This window comes from Palaemon carinicauda, chromosome 26 (assembly GCF_036898095.1).
Source record: "Palaemon carinicauda isolate YSFRI2023 chromosome 26, ASM3689809v2, whole genome shotgun sequence".
NCBI lineage: Eukaryota > Metazoa > Arthropoda > Malacostraca > Decapoda > Palaemonidae > Palaemon > Palaemon carinicauda.
In genome coordinates this window covers 60,228,742-60,255,591 of record NC_090750.1, presented here as the reverse complement: position 1 = coordinate 60,255,591, position 26,850 = coordinate 60,228,742, and the positions used below count along the sequence as shown (strand labels likewise).

General features: G+C 42.7%; 1 protein-coding gene across 1 annotated transcript in view; it reads right to left on the bottom strand.

Moving 5' to 3' along the window:
* Positions 1-26,850, bottom strand: part of LOC137619535 (small ribosomal subunit protein mS39) — a 99,623-nt gene that overhangs the window by 14,532 nt on the left and 58,241 nt on the right. Inside the window, exons 11-13 of the mRNA XM_068349623.1 lie at positions 15,257-15,365; positions 14,411-14,644; positions 12,895-13,086 (exon numbers count right to left, since the gene is read on the bottom strand). Coding sequence (XP_068205724.1) covers positions 12,895-13,086; positions 14,411-14,644; positions 15,257-15,365 — 535 coding nt within the window. The remainder of the gene's footprint in view (positions 1-12,894; positions 13,087-14,410; positions 14,645-15,256; positions 15,366-26,850) is intronic.

Sequence of the window (26,850 nt, the reverse complement as noted above, 5' to 3'; positions counted from 1 at the left end):
ATCTACTAAAAAATATTCATTTAATAAGTTTTAAATCATTTGTTCTGTAAAAGTTATTTACGTTGAAAGGGCTCAACGTTGTTTAACTTCGGTTTCCAAGTTAGGACCGCCTACTCTCAGGAAAGGTCGCATATAAACAAATCATTAAAATTTATCTTGATGTTTATCATAAATGGAAAGCTAATCGAAGAGGCCTAATAAAGGCGGTTGAGATATAAAATATATAGAGGAAAATCTATAATTAATTTATAACGTGATAAGATAATTGCTAAAAGCCTAAAACACACTTCCGTACTAAGGGAAGGGTCGGCCATTTAAAAGTCAAAGAAAGTCCAAAAAAACAATCCAAAGTCATCAAAAATTAAATCTATCCAAAAACGAGTTCAAGATTTAAGTTGAAGATAAAACACCTGCACTGCGAAAGCTCAAACCAAAAGGAAGTACTTCACCAAATATGTTGAGAAAACTCCAGGTTATACAGCGAGTATTGATACGTCTTGTCGTTAAGGCCGACAGAGAAAAAAAGCTATTATATATTCACCGGCTAAGTTAAATATTTAAAAATCTGCTTTAATGTTGTTAATGTTTTTAAAATATTTCATTCAATTGTTCATTACTTCTTATATCGTTTATCTATTTCCTTATTTCCTTTACTCACTGGGCTATTTTTCCCTGTTGGAGCCCTTGGGCTGATAGCATCTTGCTTTTCTAACTAGCGTTGTAGCTTAGCTAGTATAGTAATAGTAATAATAACAATAATAATAATAATAATAATAATAATAATAACGATAATTCCTGTCCTTGGTCATCACTACCTTAAACTCAGTCACAAAAGAAATGCTACTGTAAATATGTGACGACTCTTCACACTGTATTATTATTATTATTATTTCTAGCTAAGCTACAACCCTAGTTGGAAAAGCAAGATGCTATAAGCCCAAGGGCTCCAACAGGGAATATAAGGACTGGGAGATGAACATGCAATAGATTCAAAGGATCTAGAAATAAATATTCCAAGCAATACAAAACAAAAACTACCAGAAGTAAATAGAGTCACATGTGTTAGACTCTGAGAAGACAAAAGGAAGAGATCAATGAAAGTAGTAAATAACAAAATAAAAACCAAACTATCTAAAATCATAAAATAACGTAAGGGAAAAAAACAGAAGTTTGATAATAAAATTTCTCATTTTTACCCTCGCGTAATGTTCATATTATTTCTTCTCCAGAAGCTTGGTTTAACCAACCTTTACCGGTAAAATTTTAAAATTTCTAGTTTCCCAACTTTTTCTTTTCAATAAACACTTGTACTTAGTAATCAAATAGGAATTTCAGCAGTGTGGAAAAAAAAGTTCTCCTTAACCCTTTCACCCCCAAAGGACGTACTGCTACGTTTCACAAAACTCATCCCTTTACCCCCTTGCAAAAAACTGCCTTTTACATTTTTTTTGCATATTTTTTTATAATTTTTTGAGAAACTTCAGGCATTTTCCTAGAGAATGAGACCAACCTGACCTCTCTATGACGAAAATTAAGGCTGTTAGAGCAATTTAAAAATAATATACTGCAAAATGTGCTTGAAAAGAAAATAACCCCTGGGGGTTAAGGGTTGGAAAGTTCCAAATAGCCTGCGGGTAAGAGGGTTAAAAGTAATTTCTATACATTGATAAAATAGTACATATATAATATAATCTTTAAAATAGTTTTCAAACGGAAAAAAAATGGTCGAGAAACAAAAGTGTGGATAGAGTTTGAAGTACAGTTACGACAAAGAAAATTGTTTTAATGGGGTTGAATCACATTCCTTGATTAGAAATTTATTGGTAATCTATCAATAATTCACTTATCTTACTCATACCAAAATTAAACCATTGCTCTCTAGTCTTGGGTAGTGCCATAGCCCCTGTACCATGGTCTTCCCCTGTCTTGGGTTAGAATTCTCTTGCTTGAGGGTACACTCGGGCACACTATTCTATTTTGTTTCTATTCCTCTTGTTATTTTCAAGTATTTATAGTTTATATACAAAATATTTATTCTAATGTTGTTAATGTTCTTAAACTTCTTGTAGTTTATCCTTATTTCCTTTCGTCATTGGGCTATTTTCCCTGTTGGAGCACTTGGGCTTATAGCATCCTGCTTTTCCAACTAGGGTTGTAGCTTAGCAAGTAATAATAATATGCATCCTGCTTTTCCAACTAGGGTTGTAGCTTAGCAAGTAATAATAATATTATTATTATTATTACTTGCTAAACTACAACCCTAGTTGGAAAAGCAGGATGCTATAAGCCATCCTGCTTTTCCAACTAGGGTTGTAGCTTAGCAAGTAATAATATTATTATTATCATTATTACTTCATAAGCTACAACCCTAGTTGGAAAAGCAGGATGCTATAAGCCCAGGGATCCCAACAGGGAAAATAGCCCAGTGAGGAAAGGAAACAAGGAAAAATTATGTTATTTTTATTAGTAAAATAAATTTTTGAATATACTTACCCGATAATCATGTAGCTGTCAACTCCGTTGCCCGACAGAATTCTATGGAGGGATACGCCAGCTATCACAATACTAGAAGGGGGTGTACTCACCAGCGCCACCTGTGGCCAGGTACTATAGTACTTCTTGTTGACACCTCCTCAATTTTTCCTCGGTCCACTGGTTCTCTATGGGGAGGAAGGGAGGGTCGATTAAATCATGATTATCGGGTAAGTATATTCAAAAATTTATTTTACTAATAAAAATAACATTTTTCAATATTAAACTTACCCGATAATCATGTAGCTGATTCACACCCAGGGGGGTGGGTGAAAAACCAGTGTACAAGACTAAAGGATAGCTAAGTATCCCGTATTTCATATAATCAGTTATCCACAATAACAATGAAATAATAAGTACCTGGTAAGGAAGTCGACTTGAACCGTTACTCTGCCTTTAATAAGATCGTCTTCCTTACTGAGCGCAGCGTTCCTCTTGGGAGGCTGAATCAACTCAAAGGTGCTAAAGTATACAGGGCTGCAACCCATACTAAAGGACCTCATCACAACCTTTAACCTCGGCGCTTCTCAAGAAAGAATTGACCACCCGCCAAATCAACAAGGATGTGGAAGGCTTCTTAGCCGACCGTACAACCCATAAAAAGTATTCAAGAGAAAGGTTAAAAGGTTATGGGATTATGGGAATGTAGTGGCTGAGCTCTCGCCTACTACTGCATTCGTTGCTACGAATGGTCCCAGGGTGTAGCAGTACTCGTAAAGAGACTGGACATCTTTGAGATAGAATGATGCGAACACTGACTTGCTTCTCCAATAGGTTGCATCCATAACACTCTGCAGAGAATGGCTCTGTTTGAAGGCCACTGAAGTAGCCACAGCTCCCACTTCATGTGTCCTTACCTTCAGCAAAGCAAGGTCTTCTTCCTTCAGATGAGAATGTGTTTCTCTAATCAGAAGCCTGAATAGTAAGAAACTGAGTTCTTAGAACTTGGAAAAGAAGGTTTCTTGATAGCACACTATAAGGCTTCTGATTGTCCTTGTAAAGGTTAAGACCTTTTTAGATAGTACCTAAGAGCTCTAACTGGGCAAAGTACTCTCTTCAGATCATTCCCCACCAAGTTGGACAGGCTTGGGATCTCGAACGACTTAGGCCAAGGACGTGAAGGAAGCTCGTTTAGCAAAAACTGAGCTGCAAGGAACATGTAGCCGTTTCAGATGTGAAAACAATGATCCTGCTGAAGGCGTGGATCTCACTTACTCTTTTAGCTGTTGTCAAGCACACGAGGAAAAGAGTTTTTAATGTGAGGTCCTAAAAAGAGGCTGATTGGAGAGGTTCAAATCTTGATGACATAAGGAACCTTAGGACCACGTCTAGATTCCAGCCTGGAGTGGACAACCGACGTTCCTTTGAGGTCTCAAAAGACCTAGGGAGGTCCTGTAGATCTTTGTTGGTGGAAAGATCCAAGCCTCTGTGGCGGAAAACCGCTGCCAACATACTTCTGTAACCCTTGATCGTAGGAGCTGAAAGGGATCTTACTTTCCTTAGATATAACAGGAAGTCAGCAATCTGGGTTACAGTGGTACTGGTTGAGGAAACTGCATTGGTCTTGTACCAGCTACGGAAGACTTCCCCTTGAGACTGATAGATTCTGAGAGTGGATGTTCTCCTTGCTTTGGCAATCGCTCTGGCTGCCTCCTTCGAAAAGCCCCTAGCTCTTGAGAGTCTTTCGAAAGTCTGAAGGCAGTCAGACGAAGAGCGTGGAGGATTGGGTGTACCTTCTTTACGTGAGGTAGACTTAGAAGGTTCACTCCTAGAGGAAGAGTCCTGGGAATGTCGACCAGCCATTGCAGTACCTCTAAGAACCATTCTCTCGCGGGCCAGAGCGGAGCCAACCAACGTCAGCCGTGTCCCTTTGTGAGAGGAGAACTTCTGAAGTACCCTGTTGACAATCTTGAACGGCGGGAATGCATACAGGTCGAGATGGAACCAATCCAGCAGAAAAGCATCCACGTGAACTGCTGCTGGGTCTGGAATCGGAGAACAATACAACAGGAGTCTCTAGGTTATCGAGGTAGTGAACAGATCTATGGTTGGCTGACCCCAAAGGGCCCAAAGTCTGCTGCAAACATTCTTGAGAAGGGTCCACTCTGTGGGGATGACCTGACCCTTCCGTCTGAGGTGATCTGCCATGACATTCATACCGTCCTGAATGAACCTCGTTACCAGTTAGCTTTCGATCTTTAGACCAGATGAGTAGGTCCCTTGCGATCTAGAACAACTTCCACGAAAGAGTCCCTCCCTGCTTGAAGATGTAAGCCAGGGCTGTGGTGTTGTCAGAGTCCACCTCCACCACTTTGTTAAGCTGGAGGGACTTGAAGTTTATCAAGGCCAGAATAACCGCCAACAACTCCTTGCAATTGATGTGAAGTGTCCTTTGCTCCTGATTCCATGTTCCCAAGCATTCTTGTCCGTCCAAAGTCGCACCCCAGCCCGTGTCTGATGCGTCCGAGAGGAGACGGCGGTCGTGTTTCTGAACAGCCAAATAGACTTCCTTGAGAAGAAAGCTGTCCTTACACCACGCGAGAGAAGACCTCCTCTCTTCGGAAACAGGAACTGAGACCGTCTCTAGCGTCATGTCCTTTATCCAGTGAGCAACTAGATGATACTGAAGGGGGGGGAGGTGGAGTCTCCCTAACACGATGAACAGGGCCAGCGATGAAAGTGTCCCTGTTAGACTCATCCACTACCTGACTGAGCATCGGTTCCTTCTCAGCATGCTCTGGATGCATTCTAGGGCTTGGAAGATCCTTGGGGCCGACGGAAAAGTCCGAAAAGCTCGACTCTGAAGATCCATACCCAAGGAGACAATGGTCTGGGATGGGACGAGCTGAGACTCCTCAAAATTGACCAGGAGGCCCAGTTCCTTGGTCAGATCCATAGTCCATTTGAAAATCTCCAGACAGCGACGACTTGTGGGAGCTCTTAAAAGCCAGTCGTCTGACGGAGCCGGACACAAGATCATGGTACTGCTGCACAGTCTGTGAACTGTCAATCATGGGCAAGCGAGGAAGTACAGTGACAACCCGAATCTGTCTAGACTGTCTGGGTCGTACAGACAACTCCTTATCGGGTTGCTGAGGTTGCCGCACTGCGTCACAACAAGTCACTTCTGTTGGTTGTTGAACGTCTTCCCCGTGACACATTGACTCCGTAAACAAAAAATCCTCTAACAAGGACTAAGCTTGGACTGCATGTCTTGCAACACAGCTCAAGGTCTATGGGAGCAGGTGTGGTAACAGACGGGATTAGCGACTGAAGTGGAACCATTACCTTCCCTGGAAGCATGTTATGCTTAAATAAAAGTCCATAAGAGGCTATGCAGCTAAAGGCTCCCTCCAAATGACAGAGTCCTCAAGGGAACATCAGAAGGAGGGAGAAAAGAACTTTCTCATCTACAGGGACCATATCCTAGAAAAGCTAAGTTCTCTCAGTGAGGGTTCACTGGTGCAAAAGCAGCAGACTAGAAGGCAACGTTATGAAACTGCTTGACAGTCTAGTGAGTTGGCAACAACCAAAGATGTGTGACTGAGAAGCATGCAGTAAGGTATGCAGAGCATGTTGTATGCAGAGTATGCTGTATGCAGAGCATGCTGTATGTAGAGCATGTTGTATGCAGAGCATGCTGAATGCAGAGCATGCTGTATGCAGAGCATGCTGAATGCAGAGCATGCTGTATGCAGAGCATGTTGTATGCAGAGCATGCTGTATGCAGAGCATGCTGTATGTAGAGCATGTTGTATGCAGAGCATGCTGAATGCAGAGCATGCTGTATGCAGAGCATGTAGTATGCAGAGCATGCTGTAAGCAGAGCATGCTGTATGTAGAGCATGCTGTAAGGTAAGCAGAGCGTGTGCATGGCGTTTAACATTTCTCAGAAATTCCATGACCAGTGCTAGAGTGCTTTATGCATGCTTGCATGGGGTTTTAATATCAACATAATATTTACCTTACATTCATAACTCATGATTCATATTTTTTGCCATATTTTGCGATATTGTTAAAAATATATTGCAAGGGATACAAATATATTTTTATAAGTAATACAAATAACCTCCATTATCATAAGGTTTGAAAATGGAGGTAAGGTATGCTGAACAGCAGAGTCAGAACGAGCTGGAACAACAATAGTTGTGGTTTCCTCTTCAAGACTCTGTTGAGGGAACACCTGAGGCTCAGTCTGCAAAGGCTGATCAAAGGAAGTAGCAGAAGGTAGGCGCATGGGTGGAGGAGGCTGACTCCTGGCATGAGTGGCTGAACTCAAGGGTTGCGCTGAGGAACGAGTTGAGGTTCCTGCGGTGTGAGCTGAGAGCGAAAAGGTAGTGGCTGCGCAGAACGCAGTAAAAATCTCGCAAGTTGAGGCTCCTGAGGCGCAAGGCTAAGGTATTGAGGTGCTTGCCTTGAGGAGGGTTGAGCTCGCTGCAGCGAGAGCTGAGGAGACTGACTCATGGATGGGAGAGGTTGTACCTCAAGCGAGTGTTGCCTCACTGGTGGAACAGCAAGTGGAAGCGGAGGAAGAGAGGTATAAGCCTCCTGTTCCCATTGCTGAGGTTGCCTTAAGGAAGGCGGAGGGAGCTGCACACCACTGGGATCAGTAAACTCATAACGTGGCTCAACATCGTACGCCTGGCAGGCGGTACTGCGGTCAGGTGGAGCGAGCGCAGGCGGAGCGAGCGCAGGCGGAGCGAGCGCAGGCGGAGCGAGCGCAGGCGGAGGCGCAACCTTCTCAGCCCGACACTCACGCATCAAGACCGAAAGTTGTGACTGCATGGACTGCAGTAGAGTCAACTTGGGGTCGGCAGACACTAAGGTCTGCTGAGGTAAAGCCTTAACAGCAGAGATCTGTTGCGGCAGAACCTTACTCCTCTTAGGCGGAGTGCATTCAACTGATGACTGAGGAGAGTCAGAGCTAACCCAATGACTGCATCCGGGTTGTTGAACTCTAACTTCGTACGTCTGGCATAGGTCTGGACTTTACGTTTAAGAGGTCTTGAGACCTGAGACCAGCGTTTTCTCCCCTAAATTTCTTCTGCAGACGAGCAAAATAAGGGCTCAATCGTCTGCGGGTGGGAGTGACGGTCTCGGTAAGACACGCCCACAACCACCGAGGATACTTCTGTGCGCCGATCAAGGCCTGCTGAACCCTTATGCCCTTCGACATTGCTTCTCCCCTGGGCTTGGGAGCTTGCAAGAGGTCCCGGACTGGGAGGACGACTGGCGCGCACAGAAGTACCCTCACGCACAACACTGACACACTTTGCGCTAATTACTTATCACTTTGATTTTCTGTTTGCACTTATTTCACTGAACTCGAAACTTTAAGTGGTTTGTACCTGAAACACGCAATTCTATCCTTTCTCAAAAGTTAGTAATTGCGAAAACAGAATTACAATGTAACAGAAAAATCTAATGAAAGATAAATAATTCAGTGGCTGGAAAGAGACTAAACACTAGATCACTCTAGAAACGTTTACCTTCTTCCCCTAAAGAGACTAGGGAGAAGAGCAAAAACGATAACAACGTTACTCGCTTGAATGAAACGTTTATCCTCCTCTTTCTCCCTCCGTCTCTATCTCTCTCTCTCTCTCTCTCTCTTGACTTAGAACCTGAGAGAAGAGCCCAATCATATATATCGTTAAAACATATTATTGTTAAAGGAAAAAACTGAAATATTTCCCAAAATGAAAAGTTCCTTTATTAGGATTAAAACCATTAAGTTAAGAAAGAATGAACAAAACGCTAGACACGGTTACTCTTACTGCAACGTGAAACCGTGAAAATTCTTTCTCTATCGTAACGATAGAGCGCAAGTTGAACGTTCTGAACGTCAACAACTGCAGAGACAAAACAAAACGTTAGTTCAACTTTGAAAACAGTACGAGACTATCAAAGAAATTCTTTCAAACTCTGTGGCGGAAATAGCATAATATGTTAACAGGTAAAACCGAAATGACGGGCTCAATGTTAATTAACTTCGGTACCAAGAAAAGACCGCCTACTATTAGGAAGGTCGAATATAAACAAATATAAAAATTAATTTTAATAAGTTTATAATAAAAGGAAGTTAATCGAAGAGGCCTATAAGAGGCGGAGAGATATAAAATAAATCTATAACTTTTGTTAAGCAAAATTAAGAAAGAGAGTCTATACTCTCTTAGACACCAACACTTCCGTCTAAGGGAAGGGTCGGCCATTTAAAGGTGAAAGAGAGTTCATACTCTCTTCGTCACCATAATTAATCAAATTAATTCCAAAAGCTAACTAAGCTAATATAGAAGGTTCCAGTAAAGCGACAGCTGAAATCAAAGAGAAATACTTCACCAAAGTCGTGAAAATACTCCAAGAACATAAGCGTATCCCAGAACGTCTTGCCGGAAGCACGACAGAGGAAAAATTGAGGAGGTGTCAACAAGAAGTACTATAGTACCTGGCCACAGGTGGCGCTGGTGAGTACACCCCCTTCTAGTATTGTGATAGCTGGCGTATCCCTCCATAGAATTCTGTCGGGCAACGGAGTTGACAGCTACATGATTATCGGGTAAGTTTAATATTGAAAAAAATATTTTAAGAACAGTAACCACATCTAAATAAATAGTTCCTATGTAAACTATAAAAACTTTAACAAAACAAGAACCATGGTACAGAGGCTATGGCACTATCCAAGACTAGAGAACAATGGTTTGATATTGGAGTGTCCTTCTCCTAGAAGAGCTGCTTACCATAGCTAAAGTCTCTCTTCTACCCTTAACAAGAGGAAAGTAGCCACTGAACAATTTGAGTACAGGTAATCAGTGTTGTCAGGTGTATGAAGACAGAGGAGAATCTGTAAAGAATATGCCAGACTATTCGGTGTATGGTAATTTAGAGGAGGAGTGGAAGTTAGCAAAAGAAAATTTTGTTGGGATTGCAAGTGATGTATGTGGCAAAAAAGTTGTTGGAGGCAGCATGAGGAAGGGCAGTGAATGGTGGAATGAAGGAGTGAAGGTAAAAGTGGAAGAGAAAAAGAGGGCTTTTGAAGAATGGCTGCAGAGTAATAGTATAGAGAAGTATGAAAAATATAGAGAGAAAAAGGTGGAAGTAAAGCGCAAGGTACGTGAGGCAAAGAGGGCAGCTGACCTGAGGTGGGGTCAGGGACTGGGTCAGTCATATGAAGAGAATAAGAAGAAGTTTTGGAAAGAAGTGAAGAGAGTAAGAAAGGCCGGCACAAGAATTGAAGAGACAGTGAAAGATGGAAATGGAAGGTTGTTAAAAGGAGAGGAGGCAAGGAAAAGGTGGGCGGAATATTTTGAAAGTTTGCTGAATGTTGAGGATGATAGGGAGGCAGAGATTATTGCTGTTCCAGGTGTTGAGGTGCCAGTGATGGGAGATGAGAATGAGAGAGAGATTACAATAGAGGAAGTGAGGAGAGCACTAGATGAAACGAGAGTAGGAAAAGCATCTGGTATGGATGGTGTGAAAGCTGAGATGTTGAAGGAAGGGGGTGTGACTGTAATTGAATGGTTGGTGAGATTGTTTAATGTGTGTTTTGTGTTGTCAATGGTACCAGTAGATTGGGTCTGTGCATGTATTGTACCACTATATAAGGGTAAGGGAGATGTGCATGAGTGTTGTAATTCAAGAGGTATTAGTTTGTTGAGAGTAGTTGGAAAAGTGTATGGTAGAGTACTGATTAATAGGATTAGGGATAAAACAGAGAATGCAATCTGGGAAGTACAGGGAGGTTTTAGAAGAGGTAGGGGTTGTATGAATCAGATTTTTACAGTTAGGCAGATATGCGAGAAATATTTAGCAAAAGGTAAGGAGGTGTATGTTGCGTTTATGGATCTGGAGAAAGCATATGATAGAGTTGATAGGGAAGCAATGTGGAATGTGATGAGGTTATATGGAGTTGGTGGAAGGTTGTTGCAAGCAGTGAAAAGTTTCTACAAAGGTAGTAAAGCATGTGTTAGAATAGGAAATGAAGTGAGCGATTGGTTTCCGGTGAGAGTGGGGCTGAGACAGGGATGTGTGATGTCGCCGTGGTTGTTTAACTTGTATGTTGATGGAGTGGTGAGAGAGGTGAATGCTCGAGTGCTTGGACGAGGATTAAAACTGGTAGACAAGAATGATCATGAATGGGAGGTAAATCAGTTGTTGTTTGCGGATGATACTGTACTGGTAGCAGACACAGAAGAGAAGCTTGACCGACTAGTGACAGAATTTGGAAGGGTGTGTGAGAGAAGAAAGTTGAGAGTTAATGTGGGTAAGAGTAAGGTTATGAGATGTACGAGAAGGGAAGGTGGTGCAAGGTTGAATGTTATGTTGAATGGAGAGTTACTTGAGGAGGTGGATCAGTTTTAGTACTTGGGGTCTGTTGTTGCAGCAAATGGTGGAGTGGAAGCAGATGTACGTCAGAGAGTGAATGAAGGTTGCAAAGTGTTGGGGGCAGTTAAAGGAGTAGTAAAAAATAGAGGGTTGGGCATGAATGTAAAGAGAGTTCTATATGAGAAAGTGATTGTACCAACTGTGATGTATGGATCGGAGTTGTGGGGAATGAAAGTGATGGAGAGACAGAAATTGAATGTGTTTGAGATGAAGTGTCTGAGGAGTATGGCTGGTGTATCTCGAGTAGATAGGGTCAGGAACGAGGTGGTGAGGGTGAGAACGGGTGTAAGAAATGAGTTAGCGGCTAGAGTGGATATGAATGTGTTGAGGTGGTTTGGCCATGTTGAGAGAATGGAGAATGGCTGTCTGCTAAAGAAGGTGATGAATGCAAGAGTTGATGGGAGAAGTACAAGAGGAAGGCCAAGGTTTGGGTGGATGGATGGTGTGAAGAAAGCTCTGGGTGATAGGAGGATAGATGTGAGAGAGGCAAGAGAGCGTGCTAGAAATAGGAATGAATGGCGAGCGATTGTGAAGCAGTTCCGGTAGGCCCTGCTGCTTCCTCCGGTGCCTTAGATGACCGCGGAGGTAGCAGCAGTAGGGGACTCAGCAGTATGAAGCTTCATCTGTGGTGGAAATGTGGGAGGTTGGGCTGTGGCACCCTAGCAGTACCAGCTGAACTCGGCTGAGTCCCTGGTTAGGCTGGAGGAACATAGAGAGTAGAGGTCCCCTTTTTTGTTTTGTTCTTGTTGATGTCGGCTACCCCCCAAAATTGGGGGAAGTGCCTTTGGTATATGTATGTATTCGGTGTATGTATAGGCAAAGTGAAAGTGAACCGTAACCAGAGAGAAGGATCCAATGTAGTATTGTCTCGCCAGTAAAAGGACCCCATAACTCTCTAGCGGTAGTATCTCAACGAGTGGCTGGTAGCATGGCCAACCTACCTACCTACCTAATAATAATAACAATGGTATAGTTTCCCACTCTCGTTATTTGTTATTTTCCTATAGTGAAGAGGAGTGACTGGGCTAACTGGTCAAACCTACCAAGCAGTGAGAATGTCACTTGTAAAGCAATAGTTTACAATTCTTATAAAAAAGTATTTCTGATTATTTCATGGGTTATAACTCTTAGCATCATGTTAGGTTAAAATTCTTGACATGATACTTTTAACATACTGTCATTTACCGACATGAAGTTACAAATTACGATAACGTATACTAATGCATACATTAACAATAAATGCAGCCATTGCTAGTCCACTGCAGGACAAAGGCCTCAGATATGTCCTTATTCATGTCTCAGGTTTGGCCAGTTTTCATCACCACACTGGCCAGTGCAGATTGGCGATGTTGGGAGACTTCAAGTCTGAATGCTCACACCAAACCAACCTAGTATAGGTGACCCTGACTAGTACAGCTTTGCTGATCATGGTGATACTCGAACCATTTTCCCACATTAAGGTATCCCCACTCAGTAGTTCACAAATAATAAGAAATTTCCTGGGCACTGTCAAACCCCTTCATTAATAAATATATTCAATTCATAAATAATATGAAAGGTTATCATATTATTATTATTATTATTATTATCATCATCATTACTAGCTAAGCTACAACCCTAGTTGGAAAAGCAAGATGCTATAAGCCCAAGGGCTCCAACAGGGAAAAGTAGCCCAGTGAGAAAAGGAAACAACGAAAAATAAAATATTTCAAGAACACCACCAAAATAAATATTTCCTATATAAACTATAAAAACTTTAACAAAACAAGAGGAAGAGAAATAAGACAGACTAGTGTGCCCAAGTGTACCCTCAAGCAAGAGAACTCTAACCCTAGACAGTGGAAGACCATGGTACAGAGGCTATGGCACTACCCAAGACTAGAGAACAATGGTTTGATTTTGGAGTGTCCTTCTAGATGATGAGAAATTATAGAATGTTTGTACAGATAATCATTGACCAAAGAACATATCAATTTTACTTACAACAGCGAAATTACTGTCCTCTTTCTCCGATGCCGCTGTGCCTAGCGCTTCCAAGGCCTTGGGTGATGCTGACCCAAGAACAGAAAGCTGATTGTTTGAAATTTCTGTAAACACTTCCACAGCCTTTTCATAATCGTTGCACTGTGCCAACGTGATCAAGACATCGCTAATCATCTTACCAGACCATGTGATCTGTAAAATTTGAAAATGATATACAGTACATCAAAACTTCATAAATATGTTATTTTCATTATAAAATAAATTTTTGAACATACTTACCTGGTAGTTATGTATATAGCTTACGTCAGGGACGTAAGCTATATACATAACTACCAGGTAAGTCTTGTGTTTAAAATCTGTTCATTTAGAGCATGTGCACAAAGAAAAATAAGCATTTTTTGGTTATTTCTACATTTGTTTTGGACTTTCCTTTAAATTAGAAATTAAAAATATGAAGCCTTCATAAATACAAGCTTACTTATAGCATATACATACAAAAAATAATAAATATTCTGTAACCTTTATATTGTATTTGGATTTCTTCACCTAGCTTTGAAAAAAATCTTTCCCTCTTACTGATTCCATCAGTATTGACATACCCTGTATTGAAATTTATCTTTTAGATTGTAAATGAACATATAAAAATTGAAGGTAAAACAGAATTTAATCTATAAAGAATAAGTCCTAAAATAGAAATAAAAAAAAATTGTTTCAGGCATACCACATTTAAAATTACACATTCCCGTAGACTATAAAAAGATCATGGAACCTTTTACGACTTTAACCAAAGATTTGACATGTAAATACCAATTAAAGCTAATACAATGTCCCAAAATAATGTAAGCACTCTTTGGATTGTTACAACTTGTTCAATTTATTGATATTAACGTGGAAAACAGATTCACAGGAGAGAAATGATGCACATTTAAAGATTCTGAGAGTTCACAGTGGAAAAGTAAGGATACATGGGGCAATTTGAGAATGTTAAAAAAAAAAAGATCAGCTCACATAAAGTGATCAAACTGGTTGCCGTAATTATTATTATTATCATTACTAGCCAAGCTACAACCCTAGTTGGAAAAGCAAGATGCTATAAGCCCAAGGGCTCCAATAGGGAAAAATATCTCAGTGAGGAAAGGAAATAAGGAAATAAATAGATGATGAGAATAAATTAACAATAAATCATTCTAAAAACAGTAACAACGTCAAAACAGATATGTCCTATATAAACTATTAACAACATCAAAAACAGATATGTCATATATAAACTATAAAAAGACTCATGTCAGCCTGGTCAAAATAAAAACATTTGCTCCAACTTTGAACTTTTGATGTTCTAATTCTGCTCAAATTAGCTATTCAAAGTCAAAGTGTATACATTATTTTGGGACACTATATAATCAGTATTTGAAATTTTACAAAAACATAATCTAAGTGGTTAGTAGCCAGTAGCATGACTGCCATTTATGAAAACCATCCCCATTCACATGACAGTGAAAGGGAAAGAAATACATACCTTATTACGCCTGTCCTCTCTTTGATTCTGAACTCTGGTCCAAATATCCCATGCAATTCCTGATATTTGTTTGGTGAGCTCCGCGTTATCATCCGAAGGCTGATAACAGGACATACAGGTCAAAGCTTCAGCCACTACCTTCTCCTGAGAGGCATGATCAAATACTATAATATCTGACCAGAGTTGTGGCAGGTACTGATAGGCATCATGAACTTTGAGAGACGATATTATTTCCTAAAAAAAAAAAAGAGATATAAAATCAGTACTGTTCCCAGAATGAGCTGTAAAAGAAAGACCAATAGAATCTCTGATCTTGGAATAAGACAAGGGGAAAGATCACAGGGCTCTAATAACAAAATAAGATAAAAAAAACATTCAGCAGATTACATACATATTATGCCCAAAATGAAACCTTGCTCTTAATTTTATAGGTCCTTCTCAAAACTCTTTGTACATAGCTTAATGTGCGTTTAACATTATACGCAGTTCTGAGAAAGTTAATGATCAAGATTATAATTATAGCAAATAACATTAGAGAAACTGTGAACAACGTGTAGAGTAAGAGAACCATAGGTATAAGATTAAGTCAACGCTCCATCAATTACATCGACTAACTATAATTTTACTATTTTCACTGGTCTTGTAATTGTCTGTACACCAGATACACTTATAACAGATCTATGGTGTGTTTTTTCATAGTTAAAATCAACTGATAACAGCTCCTGTTGACAATATTCAACAAGACTTAGGTTGAAATTTGTCAAAAATGAAGATATAGTAATACTGTATACTGTATAAGTAGGAATTAATGAAATAAACCAACTAACATCACCACCAAATACTTACCATCATAATTCTTGGTTCGGGTGTATATATATGAGGAACCATTTCATGATATATTTCCATAAATTCTTCAGCTGATAATGATGAACACGCTAGGGCAAAATAATGTCGACTGTAAAGAAAATGAAGAGTTTTATTGGTTTCAGAGTCAAAGAACACAAAACTATTGACAACGCTAAGAAATCAGAAAATTTATAAAATCCTGGATTTAAGGAGTATGGCTTAATATCATAAGTAAACAGAGTACATAAAGACATTAATGCTTTTAAACAATTTTGAAATGGATGGAGGCTAATTTTAAATTCATGACTTTGAAAAGCCAGCATTGTGATGGATGAAAAATAAATTACTATCATTATTGTGGCCGCGGGGGCATAAAAACAATTAGAATAGCGCCAACGTATCCCTGCGTCTCATAAGAGGCAACTAAAAGGGACGGGACGAGGGAGCTGGGAACCCCCTCTCCTGTATTATAATCCTGTGAGACATCAAAGAGGTGGAGCTGGGGGGAGAGTGACAGCTCCCCGCACGCTAGTTTTGGGGTGTTTGAATGTGCATGGATGTAGTACGATGTTTAGGAATAGAAAGATGGATATCTTGGCTTTGGGTGAGACAAAGATAAAAGGGAAAGGTGAAGTGATGTTTGGTGAAAAGTCTGGTAGAGTGTCTGGGATTGAAAGGAGAAGAACAAGAGAAGGTGTGGCTTTATTGCTGAGTGAATGGATGACAGGTAAAGTAGTGGAATGGAAGGAGATATCATCTAGGTTAATGTGGCTTAGGGTTAGGTTGGTTAGAGAATGTTGGGCTTTTGTCAGAGCGTATGGGCCAGGTTGTTAGAAAAGTGAAGAAGAGCGGAATGAGCTCTGGAATGAATTAACTAGGTGTGTAGAAGGACTGGGTAGAAGGAATTATGTAGTTGTCATGGGTGACTTTTAAATGCTACAGTGGGCGCTGGAGAGGTAGAAGGTGTCAAAGTATGGCGTACCAGGTGAAAATGAGAGTGGTGAGAGACTGGTAGATATGTGTTGAGCAAGAGATGGTGATAAGTTCTAGTTTTTTTCAAAAAGAAAGATAAAAACAAATATGCATGGGTAAAAGTGGCAAATGAAAGAGTGGTAGAAAGGGTGTTAATGGATTATGTGTTGATAACTAAAAGAATGGTTGGAAGATTGAAAGGCGTGCACGTGTTTAGGGGTATGGCTAACGGTACGTCTGACCATTTTTTGGTGGAAGGAAGATTAGTTGTAGCAAAAGAGTGGGGGAATAGAGTAGAGTAGGTGGATGTAAAAGGGAGCTAGTGAGGGTTGAAGAGCTAATAAAACCGGGGGTAAAAAGTATTTACCAAGAAAGGTTGAAAATGGCATATGACACAGTGAAAGTAAGAGAAACTGGTAATTTAGAGGAGGAGTGGAAGTTAGTAAAAGAAAATTTTTTTGGGATTGCAAGTAATGTGTGTGGCAAGAAGTTTGTTGGAGGCAGCATGAGGAAGGGCAGAGAATGGTGGAATGAAGGAGTGAAGGTAAAAGTAGAAGAGAAAAAGAGGGCTTTTGAAGAATGTCTGTAGAGTAATAGTGTAGAGAAGTATGAAAGATATAGAGAGAAAAATGTAGAAGTAAAGCGCAAGGTAAGTGAGGCAAAAAGGGCAGCTGACCTGAGGTGGGGTCAGGGATTGGGTCATTCATATGAAGAGAATAAGACGAAGTTTTGGAAAGAAGTGGAGAGAGTAAGGGAAGGCTGGTTCAAGAATTTGAAAAGACAGTGAAAGATAGAAATGGAAGGTTGTTAAAAGGAGAGGAGTCAAGGAAAAGGTGGGCGGAATATTTTGAAAGTTTACTGAATGTTGAGGATAATAGGGAGGCAGATATAATTGCTATTGTAAGTGTTGAGGTGCCGGTGATGGGAGATGAGAATGAGAAAGAGATTACAAGAGAGGAAGTGAGGAGAGCACTAGATGAAACGAGAGTAGGAAAAGCATCTGGTATGGATGGTGTGAGAGCTGAGATGTTGAAGGAAGGGGATGTGACTACTTGAATGGTTGGTGATATTGTTTAATATGTGTTTTGTGTTGTCAATGGTACCAGTAGATTGGGCTTGTGCATGTAATGTACCTCTATATAAGGGTAAGGGAAATGTGCATGAGTGCTGTAATTTAAGGGGTATTAGTTTGTAGAGTGTAGTTGAAAAAGTGTATGGTTACTGATTAATAGGATTAAGGATAAAACAGAGAATGCAATCTTAGAAGTACAGGGTGGTTTTAGAAGCGGTAGGGGTTGTATGAATCAGATTTTTACAGTTAGGCAGATAAGCGAGAAATATTTAGCAAAAGGTAAGGTGTATGTTGCGTTTATGGATCTGGAGAAAGCGTATGATAGAGTTGATAGGGAAGCAATGTGGAATGTGATGAGGTTATATGGAGTTGGTGGAAGGTTGTTACAAGCAGTGAAAAGTTTCTACAAAGGTAGTAAAGCATGTGTTAGGATAGGAAATGAAGTGAGCGAATGGTTTCCGGTGAGAGTGGGGCTGAGACAAGGATGTGTGATGTAGCCGTGGTTGTTTAACTTGTATGTTGATGGAGTGGTGAGAGAGGTGAATGCTCGAGTGCTGGGACAAGGATTAAAACTGGTAGGCAAGAATGACCATGAATGGGAGGTAAATCAGTTGTTGTTTGCAGATGATACTGTACTGGTTGCGGACGCAGAAGAGAAGCTTGGTCGATTAGTGACAGAATTTGGAAAGGTGTGTGAAAGAAGGAAGTTGAGAGTTAATGTGGGTAAGAGTAAGGTTATGAGATGTACGAGCAGGAAAGGTGTTGCGAGGTTGAATGTCATGTTGAATAGAGAGTTACTTGAGGAGGTGGATAAGTTTAAGTACTTGAGGTCTGTTGTTGCAGCAAATGGTGGAGTGGAAGCAGATGTACGCCAGAGAGTGAATGAAGTTGCAGTGTTGGGGGCAGTTAAGGGAGTAGTAAAAAATAGAGGGTTGGGCATGAATGTACAGAGAGTTATGTATGAAAAAGTGATTATACCAACTGTGATGTATGGATCGGAGTTGTGGGGAATGAAAGTGACGGAGAGACAGAAATTGAATGTGTTTGAGATGAAGTGTCTAAGGAGTATGGCTGGTGTATCTCGAGTAGATAGGGTTAGAAACGAAGTAGTGAGGGTGAGAACGGGTGTAACAAATGAGTTAGCAGCTAGAATGGACATGAATGTGTTGAGGTGTTTCGGCCATGTTGAGAGCATGGAAAATGGCTGTCTGCTAAAGAAGGTGATGAATGCAAGAGTTAATGGGAGAAGTACAAGAGGAAGGCCAAGGTTTGGGTGGATGGATGGAGTGAAGGAAGCTCTGGGTGATAGGAGGATAGATGTGAGAGAGGCAAGAGAGCGTGCTAGAAATAGGAATGAATGGCGAGCGATTGTGACGCAGTTCCAGTAGGCCCTGCTGCTTCCTCCGGTGCCTTGGTTGACCGCGGAGGTAGCAGCAGTAGGGGATTTAGCGTTATGTAGCTTCATCTGTGGTGGATAACGGGGGACGGTGGGCTGTGGCACCCTAGCAGTACCAGCCAAACTCGGTGAGTCCCTTGTCAGGCTGGGAGGAACGTAGAGAGGAGAGGTCCCCTTTTTTCGTTTCATTTGTTTGATGTCGGCTACCCCCCAAAATTAGGGGAAATGCCTTGGTATATGTATGTCTTATTATTACTAGCTAAGCTACAACCCTAGTTGGAAAAGCAAGATGCTATAAGCCCAAGGGCTTCAATAGAGAAAAATAGCCAAGTGAGGAAAGGAAATAAGGAAATAAATAAATGAAAGGAACAAATTAACAATAAATCATTCTACAAACAGTAACGTCAAAACAGATATTTCATATATAAACTATAAAAAGACTTATGTCAGCCTGTTCAACATAAAAACATTTGCTGCAACTTTGAACTTCTCAAGTTCCACTGATTCAACTACCCGATTATGAAGATCATTCCACAACTTGGTCACAGCTGTAATAAAACTTCTAGAATACTGTGTAGTATTGAGCCTCATGATGGAGAAGGCCTGGCTATTAGAATTAACTGCCTGCCTAGTATTACGAATTATCCAGGGAGATTTGAATGTAAAGGATGGTCAGATCTAATTGCATGAACCTCCTTTTTCTATTATGGTCAACCATTGTTCTACTTCAAATGTTAAACTGACGAGTTATAATGAAAGCATGTGGTCCTCAGTTAAAGATAAATCAAACAACCTAGCTGAAGTCAAGATATGCATGCATTTGATTTCTTGGATTGCTTCAAACCATCATAATCAAAATGTTACTACAAGAGCTTTAAATAAATAAACGCAGCTATTAAAGGAACGTAAGAGGAAGATAAAGTCAGCAAACAAATAGAGAAAATGTGAAGGAAAACTCTAACATAGAATTTATTCTTACACATTCCAGGCTGCCATTGAACTTACACTGTATCAACATCACCAATGTCCATAAACTAATATGTCGAAAATTAAAAGTAATATCATCAGCTAAATGGCACAAAATATCCCTAAATAACCCCGACACTAAAGATTTTCAAAATAAATAAATACAGTAAATGAATGGTACTTATTAAAACAAATAAGAAAAAATGTTATTTTTATTAATAAAATAAATTTTTGAATATACTTACCCGATAATCATGTAGCCGATAATCATGTAGCTGTCAACTCCGTTGCCCGACAGAATTCTATGGAGGGATACGCCAGCTATCACAATACTAGAAGGGGGTGTACTTACCAGCGCCACCTGTGGCCAGGTACTCAATCATTTGTTGTTGACACCTCCTCAATTATTCCTCGGTCCACTGGTTCTCTCTGGGGAGGAAAGGGAGGGTCGATTAAATCATGATTATCGGGTAAGTATATTCAAAAATTTATTTTATTAATAAAAATAACATTTTTCAATATTAAACTTACCCGATAATCATGTAGCTGATTCACACCCAGGGAGGTGGGTGAAAACCAGTGTACATGATTAAAGGATAGCTAAGTATCCCAAAATTTCATATAACAGTTATCTCAAATAACAATGAAATAATAAGTACCTGGTAAGGAAGTCGAATAGAACCGTTACTCTGCCTTTTATTTAAAGTTCGTCTTCCTTACTGAGCGCAGCGTTCCTCTTGGAGGCTGAATCAACCCAAAGGTGCCAAAGTACAAGGGGTTGCAACCCTACTAAAGGACCTCTACCAAACCTTTAACCCAGGCGCTTCTCAAGAATGAATAGACCACCCGCCAAATCCAAGGATGCGGAAGGCTTCTTAGCCTACCGTAACAACCATAAAAACAACAATAAAAGTATTCAAGAGAAAGGTTAAAAAGGTTATGGGATTATGGGAATGTAGTGGCTGAGCCCTCACCTACTACTGCACTCGCTGCTACGAATGGTCCCAGGGTGTAGCAGTTCTCGTAAAGAGACTGGACATCTTTCAGATAAAATGATGCAAACACTGACTTGCTCCTCCAATAGGTTGCATCCATAATGCTCTGCAGAGAACGGTTTTTATTAAAGGCCAACGAAGTAGCTACAGCTCTTACTTCGTGGGTCCTTACCTTCAGCAATGCAAGGTCTTCCTCCTTTAAGTGAGAATGTGCTTCTCTGATCAGAAGCCTTATATAGTACAAAAGCCCATTCTTGGACATGGGTCTCGAGGGTTTCTTGATGGCACACCATAAGGCTTCTGACTGTCCTCGAATAGGTTTAGACCTCTTCAGATAATATTTGAGAGCTCTGACAGGGCAAAGAACTCTCTCTAGTTCGTTACCTACCATGTTGGAGAGGCTAGGTATTTCGAACGATCTAGGCCAAGGACGTGAAGGAAGCTCGTTCTTTGCTAGGAATCCAAGCTGAAAAGAACATGTAGCTGATTCGGTTGTGAAACCAATGTTCTTGCTGAAGGCATGAACCTCACTGTTCTCTTAGCTGTTGCAAGGCAAACGAGAAAAGCAGTCTTGAGGGTAAGATCCTTGAAGGAAGCTGACTGGAGAGGTTCGAACCTAGATGTCATAAGGAACCTTAAGACTACGTCCAGATTCCAGCCTGGAGTGGAAAGACGACGTTCTTTAGACGTCTCAAAAGACTTGAGAATGTCTTGAAGGTCCTTGTTGGAAGACAGGTCCAAACCCCTGTGGCGGAGGACTGAGGCCAACATGCTCCTATACCCTTTAATCGTAGATGTTGAAAGGGATCTCTCATTCCTAAGATGAAGAAGGAAGTCAGCTATTTGGATCACAGAGGTATTGGTAGAGGATATTGAATTGGCTCTACACCAGCTTCGGAAGACCTCCCACTTAGACTGGTAGACTCTACGAGTGGAAATTCTTCTAGCTCTGGCAATCGCACTGGCTGCCTCCTTCGAAAAGCCTCTAGCTCTAGCGAATCTTTCGACAGTCTGAAGGCAGTCAGTCGAAGAGCGTGGAGGTTTGGGTGCAACCTGTCTACGTGTGGTTGACGTAGAAGGTCCACTCTTAGAGGTAGAGTCCTGGGGAAGTCGACTAGCCATTGACGTACCTCTGTGTACCATTCTCTTGCAGGCCAAAGGGGAGCAACCAGCGTCAGCCGTGTCCCTTCGTGCGAGACGAATTTCTGCAGAACTTTGTTTATAATCTTGAACGGAGGGAATGCGTACAGGTCGAGATGGGACCAGTTCAGAAGAAAAGCATCTACATGAACAGCTGCAGGGTCTGGAACAGGGGAACAATAAAGCGGAAGTCTCTTGGTGATGGAGGTGGCAAACAGGTCTATGGTAGGTTGACCCCACAACGTCCAAAGTCTGTTGCACACACTCTTGTGGAGGGTCCATTCCGTGGGAATGACCTGATTCCTTCTGCTGAGGCGATCCGCTGAAACATTCATATCGCCCTGGATGAACCTCGTGACCAGTGTGAGGTTTAGACCTCTTGACCAAATGAGGAGGTCCCTTGCGATCTCGTAAAGGCTCCTCGAATGGGTCCCTCCTTGCTTGGAGATGTAAGCCAAGGCTGTGGTGTTGTCTGAATTCACCTCCACCACTTTACCTAGCAGGAGGGACTTGAAGTTCAACAGGGCAAGATGGACTGCTAACAGTTCCTTGCAGTTGATGTGGAGTAATCCTTGTTCCTTGTTCCATACTCCTGAGCATTCCCGTCCGTCCAAGGTCGCACCCCAGCCCGAGTCCGATGCATCCGAGAAGAGATGAAGATGGGGGGTCTGGATGGCCAATGATAGACCCTCCTTGAGAAGAAGATTGTGCTTCCACCACCGGAGAGTGGTCTTCATCTCTTGGTTGATAGGGATAGAGACTGCTTCTAGAGTCGAGCCCTTGTCCCAATGAGCTGCAAGATGGAATTGAAGAGGGCGGAGGTGGAGTCTCCCTAGCTCGACAAACAGGGCCAGAGATGAGAGGGTCCCTGTGAGACTCATCCACTGTCTCACTGAGCAATTGCTCCTCTTCAGCATGCTCATGATGCACTGTAGGGCTTGGTTTATCCTGGGGGCCGATGGAAAAGCCCGAAAATCCCGACTCTGAATCTCCATTCCCAGGTACACAATGGATTGGGAGGGAATGAGTTGAGATTTCTCTATATTGACTAATAGACCTAGGTCTCTGATTAGATCTAAAGTCCAAGAGAGGTTCTCCAGACAACGACGACTCGTGGAGGCTCTCAACAGCCAGTCGTCTAGGTAGAGGGAGGCTCTGATGTTCGATAAGTGCAGGAATTTCGCTACATTCCTCATCAGATGAGTAAAGACCATAGGAGCTGTGCTTAGGCCAAAACACAGGGCTTGGAACTGATAGACAACCTTTCCGAAAACGAATCTCAGGAAAGGTTGGGAGTCTGGATGAATGGGAACGTGAAAGTATGCATCTTTCAAGTCCAACGAGACCATCCAGTCCTCCTGTCTGACCGCTGCTAAGACCGACTTGGTCGTCTCCATTGTGAACGTCTGCTTGGTGACATACTCGTTGAGAGAGCTGACGTCCAGCACCGGTCTCCAACCTCCTGTCTTTTTGGCCACAAGAAAGAGACGGTTGTAGAAGCCCGGGGATTGATGGTCCCGGACTATAACCACTGCCTTCTTCTGCACAAGAAGCGACACCTCCTGTTGCAATGCTAGCCTCTTGTCCTCTTCTTTGTAGTTGGGAGAGAGGTTGATGGGCGATGTGGTCAGAGGCGGTTTGAGGCAGAATGGAATCCTGTAACCGTACCTCAGCCAACTGACAGACTGTGCGTCTGCACCTCTCTTCTCCCAGGCTTGCCAGAAGATCTTGAGCCTGGCTCCTACTGTTGTCTGGAGAATCTGAGAGTCAGTGCTTTCCCTTAGATGTCCTGGGTCCTTTCTTAGACTTGCCCCTGTGAGAGTCTGGACGGGAGCTTCCTCGGCTGGGGGCTCTACCACGAAAGGGCGGTATGAACCTAGTGGCCGGGGTATCAGCCACTGGAGAGCGATAAGTCTTGGGGACAGAGGTGGTAACCTTAGACTTACGAGCCGATGAAGCTACAAGATCGTGCGTGTCCTTCTGTATCAGGGCAGCCGACAAGTCCTTAACTAGCTCCTCGGGAAAGAGGAACTTTGAGAGTGGAGCAAAAAGGAGCTGTGACCGCTGGCACGGTGTAATGCTGGCTGAGAGGAAGGTACACAGTTGTTCCCTTTTCTTCAACACCCCTGATACAAATAACGACGCTAGCTCACCCGATCCATCCCTGATAGCCTTATCCATGCAGGACATAATTAACATGGCAGAGTCTTTGTCCGCAGGAGATGTTTTCTTGCTGAGGGCTCCCAGGCACCAGTCGAGAAAGTTGAACATTTCGAAAGCTCTGAACAACCCTTTCAGAAGATGATCCAGGTCTGAGAAGGTCCAACAAACCTTCGAGCGTCTCATCGCAGTCCTCCTAGGCGAGTCCACCAGACTTGAGAAGTCAGCCTGGGCAGAGGCAGGAACTCCCAAGCCTGGTGCTTCCCCTGTGGCATACCAAACGCAACCTTTCGATGCGAGCTTCGTTGGAGGGAACATGAAGGAAGTCTTGCCCAGGTGTTGTTTAGACTGAAGCCACTCCCCTAAGGTCCTTAAGGCCCTCTTGGAGGATCTAGCTAGGACAAGCTTAGTATAGCTCGACTTAGCTTGTTGCACGCCTAGCGAAAACTCAGATGGAGGAGAGCGGGGAACAGCAGAGACGAAGTGGTCAGGGTAAAGCTCCCTGAGTAGAGCCAAGACCTTTCTAAAATCAACAGACAATGGAGAAAGCTTAGACTCCTCCACGTCTGATGAGGGATCAAGATGTGCCTCCTCATCATCCGACACTTCATCAGCAGAAGGTAGCGAAGCAAAAGGACCAGAATGCTGAACCGCAGAGTCAGAACGGGTAGGAACAACAACAGAGGTTTCCTCAACTTGAGGGAAAACCTGAGGTTCAGACTGCATAGGCTGAACAACAGTCGGAGCAGAAGGCAGGTGCAAGGGTGAAGGAGGTTGACTCCTAGCAAGAGTTGCACCCAAGGGTTGCACCAGCTGAGCGGAGGACGGAGGCGGAGTAGTCCGTTCCTGTTCCTGAGAGATGAGTGGAGCATGAGAAGGTTGAGGCTGCGCAGAACAAGGTAAAGTTCTAGCAAGCTGAGGCTCCTGAGGCGCAAGTGCATGGTGTAGATGAGCTTGCCTAGATGAGGGTTGAACTCGGTGCAGCGCTGGTTGAGCAGACAGACTCACGGAGGGGAGAGGTTGTTGTACCCCAACCGAGAGTTGCACCACTGGTGGAGCAGCAAGGGGAGGAGGAGGAAGAGTGTAACTCTCCTGATCCCAAAGCAAGGGTTGCCTTAAAGAAGGCTGAGGTTGAACAACACTGTGAACAGCAAACTCCGAAAGTGGTTCAACATCGTACGCCTGGCAGATGGTGCTGCGACCAGGCGGAGCAGGTGCAGGCTGGGCGAGCACAGGCGGAGCAGGTGCAGGCTGGGCGAGCACAGGTGCAGCGAGAACAGGTGGAGGGAGTGCAGGAGGTGCAACACTCTCAGCCCGACACTCACGCATCAAGTCCGAAAGCTGAACTTGCATGGACTGAAGCAGGGTCCACTTGGGGTCGGCAGAAACGATAACAGACTGAGGTAAAGTCACAGTCGGGGTCTGTATAGGCAGAAACTTACTCCTCTTGGGCGGAGTACAGTCGACCGATGACAGAGGCGAGTCGGAGCTGAGCCAATGACTGCAACCTGGCTGAGCACTCGCTGACTGAACTCTACGTTTAAGCGGTCTCGAGACCTGAGACCAACGTTTCTTCCCTGCATGAAGATCAGCGGACGAGAAGACGGGCTCAATCGTCTGCAGGTGGGAGTGACGGTCTAAGGAAGACACGCCCGCAACCACCGAGGATAATTCTGTGCGCCTAACAAGGCCTGTCGAACCCTTAAGCCCTTCGACATTGCTTCTCCCCTGGGCATGGGAGCTTGCAAGAGGTCCCGGACTGGGAGGACGACTGGCTCGCACAGAAAAATCCTCACGCACCACACTGGCACCACTAGCACTTGGCACTGCACAGACACTAGCACTCGTCACAGCACTGGCACTATTTCCACCCACTGCACTCTTGACCTTCAGTTCTTTAACCTCGGCCATCAGAGACTTATGGTCACTTACCACTGATTCTACTTTATCTCCTAAAGCCTGAATAGCACGCAAAACAGTTGACATATCAGGCGGAGGGCACACAGTAGGTTCGGGGGTAGCCACTACAGGGGTAGGAAAAGGTAGGGGATCATGAGGTGAGGAAAACATAGAAGAGTGAGAAGAACTTCTCCTAGCTCTAGTTCTCTCTAACTTGGATGAATATTTTAAAAGACGTACAAAATCCAATTCCGAAAGTCCGGCGCACTCCTCACACCGATTTTCTAATAGACAGGGCCTGTCCCTACAGTCAGAACAAGCGGTGTGAGGATCTACCGAGACCTTCGGAATACGCCTATTGCAAGACCTACATCGTCTATGGGAGGGAGCTTGCGAAACGTCAGACATCTTGTTTCAAAGAGTAAGTCAAAGGGTGATCCAAAAACAAGCAAAAATTCATTAACCGTTAATCAGAGTTTATATAAAAGCTAACTAGCTAATATAAAAAGGATTCCAGTATGCGACAGCCGTTAATCTAAGAGAATACTTCACCAAATATCCATGAATAAACTCGAAGACCATGAGCGTATCCCAGAACGTCTAGCCGGAAGCACGACAGAGGAATAATTGAGGAGGTGTCAACAACAAATGATTGAGTACCTGGCCACAGGTGGCGCTGGTAAGTACACCCCCTTCTAGTATTGTGATAGCTGGCGTATCCCTCCATAGAATTCTGTCGGGCAACGGAGTTGACAGCTACATGATTATCGGCTACATGATTATCGGGTAAGTTTAATATTGAAAATTCACTGTACTGTATTACTGTATCTTACTGACATCATGTCACTCTAATGAAAAAAACATTGTAAAGACCAACAGGGATGGTGAATCCATGGGAGAGCCACTCAAGGGTTACTACCCTGGGTTGGAGCTCCAACATGGGCCATCTTTGAAGGAGGGGGTACAGAAAGATTTCTTTTTGTTTCTTTGCTAA